The 18231-nt window shown below is 42.3% G+C and overlaps 1 protein-coding gene across 1 annotated transcript in view; it reads left to right on the top strand.

Moving 5' to 3' along the window:
• Window positions 1–17451, top strand: part of SUCLA2 (succinate-CoA ligase ADP-forming subunit beta) — a 74745-nt gene extending 57294 nt beyond the window's left edge. Inside the window, exons 9-11 of the mRNA XM_079778871.1 lie at window positions 6616–6736; window positions 9899–9987; window positions 14239–17451. Of these exons, the coding sequence (XP_079634997.1) occupies window positions 6616–6736; window positions 9899–9987; window positions 14239–14313 (285 nt within the window). The 3' untranslated portion in view covers window positions 14314–17451. The remainder of the gene's footprint in view (window positions 1–6615; window positions 6737–9898; window positions 9988–14238) is intronic.
• The last annotated feature ends 780 nt before the right edge of the window (window positions 17452–18231 follow it).

Consider the following 18231-nt stretch of genomic DNA (forward strand, 5'->3'; position numbering starts at 1 on the left):
TAGTTCAGCCATTTATGTATATGTCTTTTAATGTACATATTTTGAGTCTTTTATTTTTGCTGACATATTATGAGTACTTTTTGCATTTACTAAGGTACTCTTCTAAAACAGCTATTTTAATGTTTGCATATTTGCCATATGCAGATATGCCATAAGGTAGACTTATGAATTTATAAGTGATTATTATCAGTATACAAGGGATGTGAAGCATCATTATCCAAAAGACATACATATTATCAGTCACCAGATACTTTTTAAGCAGTATAGCTACTATGTGGCCAATGTGGGTTTTAAGGCTTATGGAAAAATAAGATAATGGCCTCCCTGGAACTAGTCTTACTGAATTAAGACAGAATTCCTCATTGATAGGGATTATATCTTACTTATTGTTGCCTCTGGCAGTGGTTGGCATAATGCACAGTATATGTATAGGTCATTAATAAATACTTATTATTGATGATGTTGACAGTGTACATTTTTGTTGTGTTAGACTCTAGAATTGTTTGAAAAATTATTTTACTGCTCTTTCACTTTGAGCTTATAGACTTATTTGCCATCTTCAGTTTTATAAAAAGAATTAAACTAAAATGAGACACAAACTGCTTCTCCTTGTTGAATAATATTTTTTACAAATTTTATTGGAACTATATTTGTATAGCTTCTTTTGGCATAAACTCTAAAAGTGGAGTATTATGTAATTATCTAACTGTTGAGTCCTTTTGAAGGCCAACTGGAGTTTTTGTTATATTTTCAAGCGTGGCTTTTAGGGCCTAGGTACAAGAATGGATAAATGCACATGAAGAATTCCAGTGTTAGGGGCTGACATTAAGAGCATCGGAGTTGGAAACAGGCCCGTAGCCCAGGGAGACTATGTGGATAGCACTGAAGTAGCTGTTTACATCTTATGTCTCTGTGGACACTGTGCTTGGATTTGGGAATACACGGTCCCTTCCCTCAAGGCATTTATAGTCTGACGGGTGATACTGAATGCAGTGTTGTGGGAGAATACAAGACAATAACTGGGAGAATCACAATGGCGTTCACTGAATGGGTGATACCTTGAGCTATCTCGAGAATTGAATAAGTTATTTAAAGGCATGGAGTTTAGAGACAGCCACTATGTTCATGGAATAAGATGCTTATGTATAAGAATAGCATTTTGGGGGGCGAATGATAAGAGATAATGTTGAGTCCATATTGTGAAAACCCCTGTACTTATAGTTAAGGAGTTTGGAATTTAACCCCTCTACTCCAGCATCCAGCATATGTGTGTGTGTGTGTGTGTGTGTGTGTGTGTGTGTGTGTGTGTACTAGAGGCCCACCCAGTGCACGAAATTCGAAATTTGTGCACTGGGGGGGCGGGGGGGGGGCGTGTCCCTCAGCCCAACCTGCACCCTCTCCAATCTGGGACCCCTTGGGGGATGTCCGACTGCCTATTTAGGCCCGATCCCACAACAGGCAGTCGGACATCCCTTTCACTATCTGGGACTGCTGTCTCCCAACTGCTATCCTGCCTGCCTTCCTGATTGCCCCTAACTGCTTCTGCCTGCCAGCCTGATCACCCCCTAACCACTCCCCTGCCAGCCTGATTGACACCTAACTGTTCCCCTGCCAGCCTAATTGTCCCCAACTGATCTCCCCTGACAGCCCGGTCACCCCCAAATGCCCTCCCCTGCATATTCCCTCTTTATTAGATAGGGTTTTTTCTTTAACATATTGGACAGTGTACCTGCTGTGGTGTTGACAGACCAGTAAAAATGTAAACCCAAATTAAAAGTGTCATAAAATAAACTCCTTAAACAGGAATTTCATGAGACCTTGAAAAGGTGATATCATGTGGTTGTTTCTTCCTTTCTTCTCTTTCTTTTTCTTGATGTTTCAACTTTTGTCCTTTCTTTCTTTTTTCCTTTTATTCCTTTTTTGTCCTCTCTTTCTCTTAACTTTTCCGTTGGTAGAATTGTCGGTACTTGAATCTGTCTTGCTTCCAGAAGACAAAGAAGAGGGAAACACACAGTCATCTGAAGAAAAAGTTGATCTATGTTGGGATCGGTGGTGTTTCTGGTTTTGCTCTTTCCTGGTTTGATTGTCATTTCTGCCGGCCCCGGCATCTTCAGGACTTGTGCGTGGGCACTTCTTATTCATGTCTACAAAACCTCCCTGCCGTGGTGAAAACTGTAGGGGAAAAGGCCTTCCTGGGTGGGCTCAAGCCCTGCCCAAGGTGCTGAGGAACCAGGGTGGGGAGCACTCTGCACCGCCGCTGCAGAGCCAACCTCCGGACCTCGGGGTACTCTCCAGTAATGTAACTGCAATGTCCAGGTTTGCCTTCAGAAATTAGTTGTAAGTTACTTCCGATGTGAAACCCTACCTCAGACATTTCCTTTGCAGTTTCTAAAGATTTTAAACAAAACCCATTTACCTCCCTAACCTGGTCAGAAGTTTCTACCCAATGGGAGAGGTTTGCTGGGCAGCATCGCACAGATACCACCCTCCCTGCATCTCCAATCACTTGGCTGGGGGCAAGGGAAGTTCCAAGGCTATAGGTGTGTGTGGGGATCACTCCATTGGGGGCGCAGGCCCTTTGGAGGCTGACACCCCAGGCTGCTGCTGGGAGGGGATCGCTCTGGGGGGCGCGGCTGCCTCCCAGGCCTACACCCCCCGGCTGCGGCTAGGAGCTGATCGCTTGGCGGGGGGGGCGGCGCAGGCACTTCCCAGGCCCATGGTCCTGGCCGCGGCTGAGAGCGGATCGCACAGGGGGCGGGGGGCGGGGGAACGGGCGCCTCCCAGCTGACAGGCTGATGGCCCGGGCCACGGCTGGGAGCGGATCTTGCCAGGGGGTGGGGGGGGCACAGCCGCCTCCCGGGCCGCACGCTGCCGGCTCTCATCGGGGACTGGGGGACTCCGGTGGGCCTGAGAGGACTGGGTGCCGCCATCTTGTATCTATGGGTGCCGCCATTTTGTCGTGGAGTGAAGGTTATTTTGCATATTACTCTTTTATTAGGTAAGAGATATATTTGTTCTTTATCTTTTTATTTTCTAAAAAAGGGTAACTTTGCTAGTAGAGTGTGAAATGTAGAGTACAGAGGCACTGGTAGGATAGATCAATTTGGTTGTTATCTTCATTGTTAAAAAATACAAAGAGGTCCTGGCAATGGTAGTGTCAGTAAGAATAAAGCAAAGATATTTAGAGGCATTTCTAAGATATAATCATTAAATTTATTTCTCTTCTTTTTTGGGTAGCTGGAGAGAATCATCAGTTGGTGGTGATGCCCTTTGTGCCATCAGAGACAAAATGGAGAAATATGTATTTCTGAATGTGTTAATTTTGCACTGTGGGGACTATATCTAGTTGATGGTTATAAAGATATAGTTCCTCTAATGGTTAGATATATATTTGAGAGTCCTCAGTATATTGAGAAAAGTTGAAGTGTTAGGAGTTGGTGAGATGACTCAAAGGAGTGAGATGAGGAAACCAAGAATGGAACCTAGCTCTTCACCTACCCCTCTCCTCCATGTTGAAGGATTGAATAAAGCAGGAGAGATAAAATCTCTATATATAATACCCTAATATGCAAATAGACCGAATGGTGGAACAGCCGGTCGCTATGATGTGTGCTGACCACTGGGGGCGCGTGTGGAACATGGCAGGTGCCGGCTGCAGCGGGATGGTGGAGCAGGTCAGCGGGGGCACCAGACCACTGCGGGGTGCTGGTCGCTGTAATCGGAGCGAGCCTCTGGTGGTTACTGAAAATTCTTTGTTCCCATGTGCCACGGTCCCGCCTGGAGCTTGCACCTGCTGCTGGCACTGGCCCTGCTCGCACCCACTGCTGGCACCCGGTGCCAGCCCCGATTGCTCGGCGCCATCAGCAGGTGCGAGTGGCAGCTGCCAGCCCCGATCACCCCTGAGGGCTTCTCCACCTCCCCCTGCTCCTGAGGGGCAATCGGGGCAGCAGTTGCCAATCGCATCCACTGCTGGCGCTGGCCCCACTCACACCCGCTGCTGACGCTGGCCCCAGTCGCTCCGCACTGTCAGCAGGTGCGAGTGGGGCTGGCGCTGTCAGCACATGGGAGTGGGGGCAACGGGAGCAGGGCTGCCGGCAGAGAGGGGACCTGGGGCCGCAGCGGCAGGGGCCAGGCGGGGGTGTGGAGGATGGGCCGAAACCTGCCCCTGTGCCCACCGCAGCCTCGCAGCCCACAATTCCTTTCAAGGTGCATGAATTCATGCACTGGGCCCCTAGTAGAATAATAAGAGAGAGAGAACAAACTGACAGAGATAGTTGCAGATCAGGTGAGAGTGGTGACATTAAAGGCCTGGATGAAGAGTTTTGAGAATTAAGTGGATGGGCAACAGTGTCAGATGTTGTAGGAGCAATCAAGTACAGTAAGTAATAAACAAAATGATTAGGAACCTTAGTAAGAATAGCAGAGGAGAGGGGACCAGCTTCCCGTCAGGCTGTAATGGATTGAGTTGAGATACTTTTTCAGGGCCTTTTTTATGAAGGCACAGAAGGACATAGTGCTAGCAGCTGAATGGAAGTAGGGTTGAAGAGAGCTGTGTGGTATATGTTTGCTTGCTTGGGAGACTAAGAAGATGAGCTGTATCTAGCTGCATGGAGATGTGTATTGGAGAAAGGAGGCTCATGAAGAGAGTGAAAGGTGTGAGGCAGATTATTAAGGAAAGAATTGCTGGTGAATCATTATTATACTGCTCTTTGATTTATGCTAGTGTTACAGGATGGTTTTTTGTTTGTTTTTGCTGTTTTGCTTTCCTTTAAAGTTGGAATGGATAAGTTAATAGGATAGAAACGTCCAAGAATGCATTAATTGAATTGGGGTGGCGGAGGAAGACTTGGTATGAGAGAATTGGGCATGCACATGGCATTATCATTGAATTGCTCAACCATAGGTTCCAGGCTCTCTAGCAGGGGTGGGGAACGTCTGGCCCGAGGACCGTATAAGGCTTGCGAAATTGTTTGGTCTGGCCCTGCCAAGGCATAAGCGGTGTGTTAATTAAATGTTTGACCAAATATAGCAGGCTAATTTTTAAGTTAATAATTTAGTATGGCCCTCGAATGATGTTATAAATATCCAAATGGCCCTTGGCAGAAAAAAGGTTCCCCACCCCTGCTATAGTGAAGAAAGTCATGTTGGTAGAGAGCTGATACATCCAGTGATTAGAAAGGGGTTGAGGGACCAGAGGCTTTTAAGAGGAAAAGATTGGGTTTGATAGAGTTAGTGATAAAAGGAATTAGAAGTGAAAGAGGAGGCTGAACAGAAAATGGGATTTACACATTCGATATTGTAGAGATTCTCTTTCTGGTCAGGGGTTTGTCCTTGGTAATAATTAGTTGAAATGGACTGGAGGTAACAGTAACTTTAAGGCTAGGGTGTTAGATGGTGCCCTGTGGTGCATATTGTAGCTATCTAGAATGAGGGGGGAGGAAGAGAGCTAAGAAGGTGCCAGAGTCCACTATAAATTCTAGTCCATTATAATTTCTAGAAATAATAGTGGTAAATATGAGGAATGTGTGGCATAGCTCAGTGTGTCTCAACCTTTTTCATGTCATGGCATTCACAGAACGTATTTCAATGGGGCCTAGAAGGTAGATGGAGAGGCCACTAGCCCAGAGGTGACAGCTGTCCTAGAACCTTCCTAGCTTCCTTAGGGTTGAGGGGAGCAATATCTTGGTGTCTATAAGTTATTTATATTGCACTGGCTGAGAAACTCTGGTGTAGGTGAATGAACTACATCAGAGCAAAGTTCATTAAAAAATGAAAAGTAGCCTGGCCAGTGTGGCTCAGTGGTTGAGCATAATCCTATGAACCAGGAGGTCATGGTTCAATTCTCCGCCAGGTTACGGGCTGGCTCTCCAGTGTCAGGTGTGCAGGAGGCAGCCAAGCCAATCAATGATTCTCTCTCATCATTGATGGTTCGTTCTCTCTCTCTCTCTCTCTCTCTCTCTCTCTCTCTCTTCCTCCCTCCCTCCCTCCCTCCCTTCTTCCCCCCCCTCCCTCCCTATCTGAAATCAATACAAATATTTTTTAAAAAATGAAAAGTGAAAAAAAAAAGTTTGTAAATGATAGAAGAACAATGATTCAGATTATCAGTGTGATGATGAAAAAATACTGACCCAAACAGACCGTGAGGTTTGGATGTGAATCATAGCTAGTAGTGGGCATACAGAAATTCAGTGATTTTTGAGGGCCTTGTTTGTGTGAAGAGTTTGTTGAATTGGTGGGGATAAGTGAAGAAGAGATGATAGTCAAAGAACATAAGTTGGAGCTCTTGTATGTGACGTTGTCTTACAACATGATCTGGGATATCATGTTGGTAAATGGCTATGTTTAATAGGAAGCAAGTAAAGGAATCAGGTCTTATTCATATGAGACAGAAGAGAAGAGAATATGAGCCAGGTGTTGGAATTACCTGAAGAGGGAAAAACATAAGTTCTGGTGTGTAGTGGACTGCACAGACTTCAGTGATGGCTGTTTTGTCTGAAAATGGTTCCATGGAATTAAATTTCATCATAAGGTATAAATACTAATATTTTCTTAGGAAGGAAGGACACATACTCATTTCTTTAAAATTTTAATCGACCAAAAACATTCTGTTCACAGGTACTGGCTATTCTGGTCAACATTTTTGGAGGAATCATGAGGTGTGATGTTATTGCACAGGGTATAGTCATGGCAGTAAAGGATTTGGAAATTAAAATACCTATTGTGGTACGGTTACAAGGTGAGTGTAACATATATCTCACAATTGTTTTATAAACCCTAATTGCTTAAAAGTTCATGATTCTGCTGTAGGCGGTGGGAATGGCACCAGGTGACAGACCGGTCAGGTCGGACCAGATCTGAGTACAGCAACCTCCGTACTTGAGTTCTGGCTGGGGGAGAATTCAGAGCCAAGACTCAAGCTAGAAGAGAACATCTTATCTAATAAAAGAGTCATATGCAAATTGACCATCACTCCAACACAAGATGGCTGCCCCCATGTGGACACAAGATGGCTGCCACAAGATGGCCAGCAGGGGAAGGCAGTTGGGAGGGACCAGGCCTGCAAGGGAGGGCAGTTGGGGGCAATCAAGCCTGCAGGGGAGGGCAGTTAGGGGTGACCAGGCTGGCAGAGGAGGGAAGTTGGGGGCAACCACGTTTGCAGGGAAGGGCAGTTGGAGAGGACCCAGGCCTGCAGAGGAGGGCAGTTGAGGGGGACCAGGCATGCAGGGGAGGGCAGTTGAGGGGGACCAGGCATGCAGGGGAGGGCAGTTAGGGGTGACCAGGCCTTCAGGGGAGGGCAGTTAGTGGTGACCAGGCTGGCAGGGGAGTGCAGTTAGGGGCAATCAGGCTGGCAGGGGAGCAGTTAGGCATCAATCAGGCTGGCAGGGGAGTGGTTAGGGGGTGATCAGGCTGGCAGGCAGAAGCAGTTAGGGGCAATCAGGAAGATAGGCAGGCGAGCATTTGGGAGCCAGCAGTCCTGGATTGTGAGAGGGATGTCCGACTGCCCGTTTAGGCCTGATCCCAATAGGGATCCCAATAGGATCGGGCCTAAACGGGCAGTCGGACATCCCTTGTGGGGTCCCAGATTGGAGAGGGTGCAGGCTGGGCTGAGGGACACCCCCCCCCCCCCGTGCACAAATTTTGTGCTCCAGGCCTCTAGTCCTACCTAATAATAGACAAATATGCAAATTGACCGTACCTTTGCTATGCCCGCGATTGGCCAGGAGGCGAGGGGGAGCGGGACTCGGGGTGGCCGGGGTGGCCGATTGGGCCGGCAGGATGCTGAGCTGGCAGCGTGAGCTCAGCGTCTGCGCCGTGGCTGTGCTGCGGCACAGAAGGGGCCTCTGGGGCAGCGAGCTCACGTCCCACCGAGGACCATCAAAAGCGGGGGAGCTGGATGCCTGTCCACTCAGGCACCAGGCCTTTCAGAAGCCTCCGCCGCGCTGAGGCTTCTGAAAGGCCTGGTGCACCAGTGATCAAAAGCAAAAGCGTGGGAGCTGGGTGCCTGTCTGCTCAGGCACCAGCAGACAGGCACCCAGCTCCCCAGTGATCGAAAGCGAAAGCGTGTAGGGGACCCTACACGTGCATGATTCAATCATGCACTGGGCCTCTAGTTTATTTATAAAATCACAGAGATAGAAGTAATATTTGTAGAAGAAATGAGCTGAGGAAATGAGTTATAGAGGTAAGTAAAGGAAGGGCCCTTGGAGCTTGGAAGTGGGGAAGCAGATGGGAAGGTGCTTGGGTGAGGGAGAAGGGAAAGGTGCAGGCATGCTCCTGGGAGGGAGAGTGCCTTGGTCCTAAGGGAGGGCCCAGGGGAAGATCTCAGTGAATATTTAGCACTTTTCCAGGTGTGTTCTTTCAGGGTTGGGGTCGCAGGGGTCATTATCCAACGCAGCTGGTCCTGAGATCAGCTTGGTGGTTTTGCTGCTTTTCTGGGCTTGGAGCTGAAATACAACTGAGGCCTGGGTATTATCTAGGGAGGAAAGGTCAGTGTGTCCAAACTGCAGACCATTGATATGCTAAGGGAGGAAAGGTCCCTCGGGGGGTGAGGTCCCACCCTACAATTACCCTTTACACCTGGGGCTTTCCTTCCTGGTGACCTTCTGTACCTGGCCCATCTTCCTTGCTCTGCTCATGTCTGTCTCACTGCCGACCACAATTCCAAGGAGTTTCGTTATTTTTAAATACAGTTTTCAAATAGCTGTATCTTTTTTTAAAAAATATATTTCATTGATTTTTCACAGAGAGGAAGAGAGAGGGACAGAGTCAGAAACATTGATGAGAGAGAAACATCGATCAGCTGCCTCCTGCACACCCCCCACTGGGGATGTGCCCGCAACCAAGGTACCTGCCCTTGACCGGAATCGAACCTGGGACCCTTGAGTCCGCAGGCCGACGCTCTATCCACTGAGCCAAACCGGTTGCGGTATAGCTGTGTCTTTTAAATGAAAGTGTTAATATAAGAAACATTCAAACCTGTGAAGAATTTTTGTGAGTTTATTTGAGCCAAACTGTCAACAAATGCTGGGAAGCAGAATCTCAATGGATTGAGTTAATGCTCAGGAGAATAGCAGTTTTGCACCTTATTTTATACATTACAATAAAGGAGGTGATTGCTGTAAGTGGGTTATTGTGAAATCCATTGCTGATAGATTAGGGAGGCAGGAGAAAGCAAAGTAGGAAAACCTCTAGGACTGGATAAAGAGTGAAATGATGGACACACACTTCTTTTACTTAGATGAGTGCAGGATAGTTAACAGTCAAAATTAACATGATAATGATAATGAAGGTATTTGTGGTCTCAGCTCTGCACTTGGAGGGCTCTGAAAAAGGGAAATTACTTTGTTTTTGCAAAGGCATAGTATCCTAGATGCCAAAAGACAAATGGACTGGCTTAGTTAATGTGAAGATTAACTTTTGTTAAGGAAAAATACTGCCTTAGGACATGACTACACACCATAAACTGCTTTTAGTTTTAAGAAGTTTTAATTTTAGACCATGCTTTGTAGTTACTTTAGGTCTCTGAGTTTGCAAGGCCATCACGCAGGCCTCCACTGAGCTAGTCACGTTAGCATGTGGCCCTTTTTTGTCCACAAAAGTATTATGTAATAGGAAATTTTTAAAACATGGTATTAAAAACTTTCTAACATTGGGGCAAAATTGCTCACAGTTTTGGTTTATATGATCTGATACATTATTTGTTGTGCTTTGTCGTGAATTCTGAATTGCCATTGATGAGGTATGGCATGGTACTTCATGAGGTAACTAGGTTTTTACAGTATTTTCTTGGTTTAGAGCACGTATTATATTAAATAATGAACTATTCTTATGAAATTACTTGTGTATGATTTTGTGTCAATATTTAAAACATCTTTATATTTGCATATCTCACTTTCAGGTACACGAGTGGATGATGCTAAGGCACTGATAACTGACAGTGGACTTAAAATTCTTGCTTGTGATGACTTGGATGAAGCTGCTAAAATGGTAAACAGGCTATGTTAATCTAAGAACAAATTTGCAAAATGTATAAAGGATGTATAAATGTTCCCTATTGGGGTTATCGGCTGGTTCCTAAGTTCTTCTCGTTGACAAAGAAAAGATTTTAAGGTCAACAATGATGAAAGTAAAGCAAAGTGGGGTTTATTGAAGATACACTCCAAGCGAGGAGTGGGCCATCCATTCGAGAGAGATAATGGCCCGTAACTCCTGGGTGTAAATGAGGGATTTTCTGGGTGGAGACTCATTTGCATTCAGGGATGATTGACAGAAACGGGGTATATAACTATATTTCTTCTGCACATGCCCTTACCCATAATGCATACAGAAAAGCCCCTAGGGGTGTCAAAAACCACAATGCAAATTTTATTATAATTAGTCCAGGACCCTAGTAAGGTCGCATTGGCATTGAAGTCATGTTGTTTTCCTCTGATCTTGCCCCAAGAACCGGCTGGGTCTGAACCTGCCTGGTGTACCGCTGGCTGGGTGCGCCCATAGAGAGGAGGTCTGAAGGCAGTGTTGGCCCATCCCTGCTCAGGACCCCAGGGCAGGCCTCACCCCAGCCCCTCATGTCTAACTTCCTACCTAACGTAAACATTTAGATTCTAAAATGAACCAGCTAATATCACTAAAAATGTGTTTCAGATAAATAGTAGTATTTGCTTTCTATCACTTAGTAATAGAAAATAAAGTACTATCTCTTAGACCCAAACTCCTATCCCAATATTGTAAATTGAGATTGTGTATTTTAAAAACACACACTTATTTAGATGTGGCTTTCATTTATTTAGATGTGATTATACCTATCACCCATCTTAATTATCATCAATCTTATTTCATTTGTATTGTTACCTACTTCCTTCCTTGCCCATGATTATTTTGAAGCAAACCCCAGACATTGTATCATTTTATGCATGTCATCATCATATATATATAAAAGCCTAAGCAACCGAATGACTGGTCGACTGGTTGCTATGATGCCCACTGACCACCAGGGGACAGATGCTCAACGCACAGGATCAGGCTCCCTCCTGTCTGGATTGGGCCTGCAGGAATCGGGCCAAACTGGCTCTCTGACATGCCCCGAGGGGTCCCGGATTGCGAGAGGGTGCAGGCCAGGCCGAGGGACCCCACCAGTGCACGAACCATGCACTGGGCCTCTAGTGTATCTATAAAAGATAAAAGTAGTGATACTATTGATAATGATATAAAGAAATTATTTGTTTCAGGTGGGATAGTGATATTATATTTCTATTTCATAAAAAAGAATCTAGTCAGTGTTGACATTTTTTGGATTCTCTGAAATATATTTTGTCTAGGTTCTTCGTTAGTATTAGGATCATAGTAATTCTATGCATTGCAGTTGGTTAATATGTTACTAAGTTTCTGTTAACCTATAGGTTCACCTTTGTTTATTTTCCTGGAGTTTACTTTTGAAAAGACAAGTTGATGGTTTTACAGTGTTTCCTGTAGTCAGAATATTAATTATTCTAATCCCTGGGGTGTCCTCTACACCTGTATTTCCTGTAAACTGGTAGTTTTGGTCTGTAGGCTTGATCATATATGTATTTGATTTGGGGGAGCAGGGGGCAAGAATATTTTATAGTTGATGTTGTGTAATTCTATAAGGAAGTATATAGTTAATGTCAGATTATTTCTCTTTTTGTGATACTGCCAGTCATTGACAGTCATAGCTTAGGTGTAAAATTTCATAAATGCAAAGTGGTGATAATCTAATTCTGTCATTTATTAAATGGAATACCTAAAAAAGTAAAAATCCTTTTTATCAACTACTTATCATTATAAAGTAAATTTTGCATAGGAAAAGCAGGGCAGTGACTTGATTTATTTGTTTTTATTTGATGAGTTTTCAAAATAATGGGTTTGTTCCCATTAATGTCCTACAAAAGTGACGTAGGCTTTTTGTTTCTTTTTCTGTTGGTTTTTAGGTTAGTGTTGTGTGTGTATGCACATATGCACATATTATTTTGCACTCAGTGGATTTAAACCTATTTGATGTGGTTCAATCCATTTCAGTAATTGTTACTGATGCTCTATGATCCCATCTTTAGTCAATGGGAACCTCTTCAAGTTGACTCCTGAGTCTTTCTCACATGCCCTGTGATATGCTTTCTGGTTTGATAAGATGTCCTAGGCTCATCTTTACATTTTTTGCTTAAGATCTGAAATCAGCAAAATGGTTTTTAGAGATCACAAGGGTACTCACAGCTACAGGGTTGTTTCCAGGCTTTTAAAATGGTAAATCTAGGAAAATACGTATTTTTTTAAAGAGATAAATATATGAGTATATACTGATTTTCCAGTGCAAATCCAATAGTACAGATCTTTTCTTATCTCTCCCATGTCATATTGACATACATATAAATATTTATTTACTTTTTCCCTCAAAACAGACATAATAATTGTACAGTAATAATACCAACAATATGATTACTGAAAGCAATTTAAGATTGGTATGTGCAGTTCTTTCTGTCCTTTGAAGTATTTTTCATAACTTACTGGATTTTAAAGTTCACGTAAAATAGCTCTATTTTATCCCAGCTTGGTATATAATTATAGTATCATTTAATTTTTTTAAGAAATTGCTCTTTTAAAAATACCATTTTTTTTATATTATATAAATCTTTACATGGTCCCAAAGTCATAACTATAAAACCAAGTATATTGAGAGAATCTAACTTTTATACCTGTATCTGTTTCTTCCTTCCCCATAGGTAACCAGCTTTTAAAAAAAAAAAGAATTTTGGTTCATTCTTCAAGCAAATTGTGTGTGTATCTGTATAACACATATGTATGTGTGTATGCACACACATATATCTGTCCACTTTCCCTCGTTATATGATTATTACATGTATTTTGCCTCATTTATTTTACTTAACATTATATCTTAGTGCACAGTCCATAGTAGATGTAGAGATGTTCCTAAATGAGAACTTTTGATTCTTTCCCACCTATATTTAAAGACAATTCATGCAAGAGCTGTATGGTTTAATCAGTAATAGGCTTTTGAGATTTGCTAAGTTAATATAATATCATTTCATAAGAATAATAAAAGTCTTATGTTTTTCTTTGGGACATACTCTAGAAAAGTACCTATTAGTAAATGAAATTCAACTGCAGTTTAGAGACAGAGGCTCTTATACTCGATCCTAAGTTTAAATTAAGATTTGGGGCAAGGGAATGGTAGGGAGAAAGCCTATTTTGACTTTGAGATGTGGTATAAACTATTGAAGGGAAAAGTGAAGGATAGTAGGAGCCTGGCTAGGACAATAATTAGATGTGATGTGAGGTGAAGGTTTTGGATAGGTTATAACTTGTCTCTGAAAATATGCTTGTTTTCAGTGAGAGCCTGAATTAAGAAAAGCTTTTTGGACATGGAAAGAAAGGAGAAGACTCAGATAGACCATGAAAGATAAAAGTGAACAGTTGGTTTAAGTTGTGACTGCTGTCTTTTTCTACTGACTAAGATTATGGAAGTCATGACAATAATAATAATAATGTAATGATATTAGCTGCTACCATTTATCAAGTATTTATTGTGCTTGCAATGCTAAGTTTTTTTCTTCAAGTATTATATTATTTAATATGTTTGGTGATATAATCTCATTTTTATAGATGAGGGAACAGAGGCTAGATAAATTAACCTATTCAGGATCATAAGCATTAGAGATGGGATTTGAAACCAAGTGGCTAACTAAAACCTTCTCTTATCTACTTTACAGGAGAGGAGAGAAGCTGAATTCATTGTTTGGTTTTAGACATTAATTGAATTTAGATATTAATTGTATCTGTAATGATATTTTGTATGGTACCAACAGTAAAATACTAACTTCTAGAACCAAACTCCTATCCAATATTGTTAAGATTGTATACTTTAAAAAAAAAAAAAGGCAAACTTATTTATATGTGATTTGCATTGTGTAGTACTTAAAGATACTATTTTTGTATTTAAGAAAGATTAGGCAATAAAAAGCAGGTATATACATATATTCAGTACTTTCTAATTTATAGATATTATTGAAAGTATTGAAGTGTGGGTTATTAAGAGTTAGATTTGAATGGCAAATGCTTATAAGAGTGTGAAGTGATTGATGTCAGAATAGCTCACATTTCAAATGAAAAAGATTGAATGTGCATCAATTGACCAATAGTTCTTATTTTTATGTTCTAGTGAAAATAGAGACAAAGATGTTTTTTTTGTTTTGTTTTTTCTTTCAGGTTGTAAAGCTCTCTGAAATAGTGAACTTAGCCAAACAAGCCCAGGTGGATGTGAAATTTCAGTTGCCGATCTGATCTGAGAATCCAGCGGATGGCTGAAGGTTTTAATGTGCTATAATCATTAAAATACTGTGTTCTGTGTTGTTATTGTTCCTTTTCTCATTCATGTGTGAAGATTATAATTGCCATCTAGGCATAAAAACTTTTAAAGCATTTGGTCTGCATTTAATTCTATTGAGAGTGGGCTGCTTGTATGAAGAATGTGTAATGCAGTTATCTAGTTCTTTTGTTGCAGCCCCCTTTTTCACTTCTACAGAATGCCATTTGCAGTATGCCAGTTTATTTTTGTTGGATACAACATTCTTCATTAATATGAGTCCTATGAATAAAATAAATCTGAAGATAAAGCTTTATTCTTTAGTGTTAGAAATATATCTAATAACTAGCCTTATTAGTAGAGCAATGTATTAAAAGTGTTTTATATAAGAAGTGTTTATCTTCAACACCAAATTCCTAACTAAATATATCAATCACTATTTATAAACAGAGCTTTCAAACACTCCTCAGAATATTCTTTTAAATATTTCAGTGAAGTAACTTAATTATTTGAACATTATCTTAATTGTTACAAAATACCAATAACTGCAAGTCTTTATGATCCTGTGGTATTGAGAAGAACCTGTAGGTTTTCACCAAATAAAGGCATATATACTAAGGACTTGTCATACTAAATTAACCGTGTCAATTTAAGTTAATAAAAATCTGGATAATGTTAATAAATAATGGATTAATGTTTTCTTTTTTAAGTAAACACAGTAGAAGGAAGGTGTTGTGTTTATTATTGCACCAAACACCTTTAGGAACTGATTTGTAGATCATGTACTGAGGCATGACATTACCTTACATATTATTAAGCTGCCTGTGGATATTTCACTTGAATTCTGTTTATGTGTGCCATCTCGTACCTTCTCCAAAGATAACACATTGTTCTTTGTGTCTCTGTGTGTGTGTGTATAATCTTTTTTCACTGCATAGAGCAGTGATAACTATTAACCCTTTGCACTCGCTTGCTTTTTTCTCGATTCCTTTATTCTACTCGGGATTTTATGCTAATTGTGTCGAGTCACACTTAACATCCGAGTGCAAAAGGTTAATAGGGTTAATACTGGGCGATATTAACAGTATATATACCATGGAAGGAAATATCAGTCAAGCATTAGACTATGAATGCAGTAGTGATGAATTTGAGAACTTCTACTTATTTGGATGGTCATAAAGTGTGATCAGATATCCATACTGTGAGAGGTATCATACATAGCATAGTGATTATTAGCACAGAATTTGAAAGTAGACCATCTGGCTTGAATCTTGGCTCTACTGCTTACTAGCTATATGAGTTTGAGCAAGTTTCTGAATTTCAGTGTACCTCTGTCTCCTTAGCTCCTTTCTCATTCCCTGGAATTATTTAATGGGGGAGAGGGAGAGAAAATTATCAAGAGAACATATAAAATATATAGTCAAACCTTCTACACGAATATCATTATCTGTCCAGGTTGATCATGTATTTATCTACCTACCTATCTTCCCTACCATATTAAAGACTAAATGGAATCACTGAACTTTTTGAAATTGTGATAAAGTTATAATTAAAAGTTTAAGCCTTTAGCTTTTAATTTAAATTTTTCTTTTTAAAAAAAATTCATTCCAAGGAATGCCAGACAATGAATGATTAGTTCAGAAAAGATTGACATTTGTATTAGTCGGGATCTAGTCAGGCATTAAAAACAATGCTTGTTATTTCGGAGAGGATATAATACATGCTGTTGGTGATATTAGTGTTTTAGTTATCTATTCTTGCATAATACAGTCATGGGTCGCTTAATGACAGGATACATTCTGAGAAATGTGTCCTTAGGGGATTTCGTTGTGCCAACATCAGAGTGCACTTACACCCACCTACACTGCCATGGTACAGCCTATTGCTCCTATGCTACCAACCTGTACAACATATTGGTGTTGAATACAGTGGGCAGTTGTAACACAATGGCTAATATTTGTGTATCTAAACATAGAAAAGGTACAGGAAAAGTATGGTATAAAGATTAAAAACTTGTATACCTGTATAGGGCACTTACCATGAATGGAGCTTGCAGGACTGGAAGTTGCTCTGGGTGATTGGTGAATGAATGTGAAGGCCTAGGACATCACTGTACACTTAGGTTATGCTCAATTTGTAAAATAGCATGAGGACTCCTGGACTTAACCATACTCCAAGCATGTCAAACTCACGGCCCACGGGCCACATGTGGCTCACGACAATTACTTTTGCAGCCCAGCCAATATAATGGTATGTAAGAAACATTTTAATTAAAATTTCATAACTTAATTTTTACAATACCTGTTATACATAATCTTCTCTAATAAAATGGTAACATGCAAATTAACCATCACTCCGCTACATAAGCCACACCCACCAGCCAAGCCACGCCCACCAGCCAATCAGGGCGAGTATGCAAATTAACCCAAACCAAGATGGCTACAGCCACAGAGAGCAAGGTTTCCCAGGTAACAGAGCAAGCCAAGCTTTCCATAGCCGTTGCAGGCCTAAGCCTCCACTCATGCTACAAAGTTTCAATTATAGAAGGTAAACAAATTCAAACAAATGGCGGCAGAATGGAGCTTGAGAGAGCAGGCCAGGGTTGCCGGCGGCAACAGGGGAAGCAAAGCTTTAAAGCACACCCTGGCCGGGCCCACCCACTTAAGGCAACAAAGTTTCAATTGTAGAAGGTGAATTAACTGCCACAGAAATGGCTGCCGCCCCAGAGGGAACAGCAGGCTTGGCTCCGCTCCAGGCTACAAAGTTTCAATTGTAGAAGGAAAATAAATCCCAGATACCAGGGCCTCCGCTTAGGTTGCCAGGGGGCGTGGCTGGCCTGCAAACCACCACAGGCCCCTCGCTCAGGCCACCCCACACCCTAAGGGGACCCCACCCTGATCCGGGACACCCTTCAGGGCAAACCAGCTGGCCCCCACCCCTGTACCAGGCCTCTATCCTATCTAATAAAAGAGTAATATACAGATTGATCATCACTGCAACACACAATATAGCTGCCCCCATGTGGTCAAAGATCCTGCCCCCATGTGGACACAAGATGGCCACTACAAGATGGCCAGCAGGGGAGGGCAGCTGGGAGGCACCCGGCCTGCAAGGGAGGGCAGTTGAGAGGGACCAGGCTTGCAAGGGAGGGCAGTTGGAGGTGATCAACCCTGCAGGAGAGGGCAGTTAGGGGTGACCAGGCCGGCAGAGGAGGGAAGTTGGGGGCAAACAGGCTGGCAGGGGAGCAGTTAAGCATCAACCAGGCTGGCAGCGGAGTGGTTAGGGGGTGATCAGGCTGGCAGGCAGAAGCTGTTAGGGGCAATCAGGAAGGCAGGCAGGCAAGCAGTTGGGAGCCAGCAGTCCTGGATTGTGAGAGGGATGTCCGACTGCCCGTTTAGGCCCGATCCTGGTGGGATCGGGCCTAAACGGGCAGTCGGACATCCCTCCAGGAGTCCCAGATTGGAGAGGGTACAGGCTGGGCTGAGGGACAACCCCCGCCGTGCACGAATTTCGTGCACCGGGCTTCTAGTTATTAATAATGAACTACAACATTCGCTAATGACTGATTACTATAATCATATTGCATTCATTTCCCTTACACGCCTTACACACAGGTGCACCATTTCTCTCCACTAATACTAGCAGCGAATATTTTAGCAGCCGATTGCCACGTCATTAGTCTTGGACTGACTTGTTTGGTGTGCGCAACTGGAAATATTTCACTTTCGGAGAACAAGAAAAATAGGCTTATTTGCGTTATGTTTACTAATTTGTGCAGTTATTCAGTGTCTGGTAAGTTAATGTTCAAGAAAAAATATTAATTTTTATTAAAATGTTCTATTTTATGTTAACGATTACTCATTGATTTCAACTCTTTGTATTCAGCATGTCTCTAT

The sequence above is a fragment of the Cnephaeus nilssonii genome (genome assembly GCF_951640355.1).
Source record: "Cnephaeus nilssonii genome assembly, chromosome: 8".
In the NCBI taxonomy this organism is placed as follows: Eukaryota; Metazoa; Chordata; class Mammalia; order Chiroptera; family Vespertilionidae; genus Cnephaeus; species Cnephaeus nilssonii.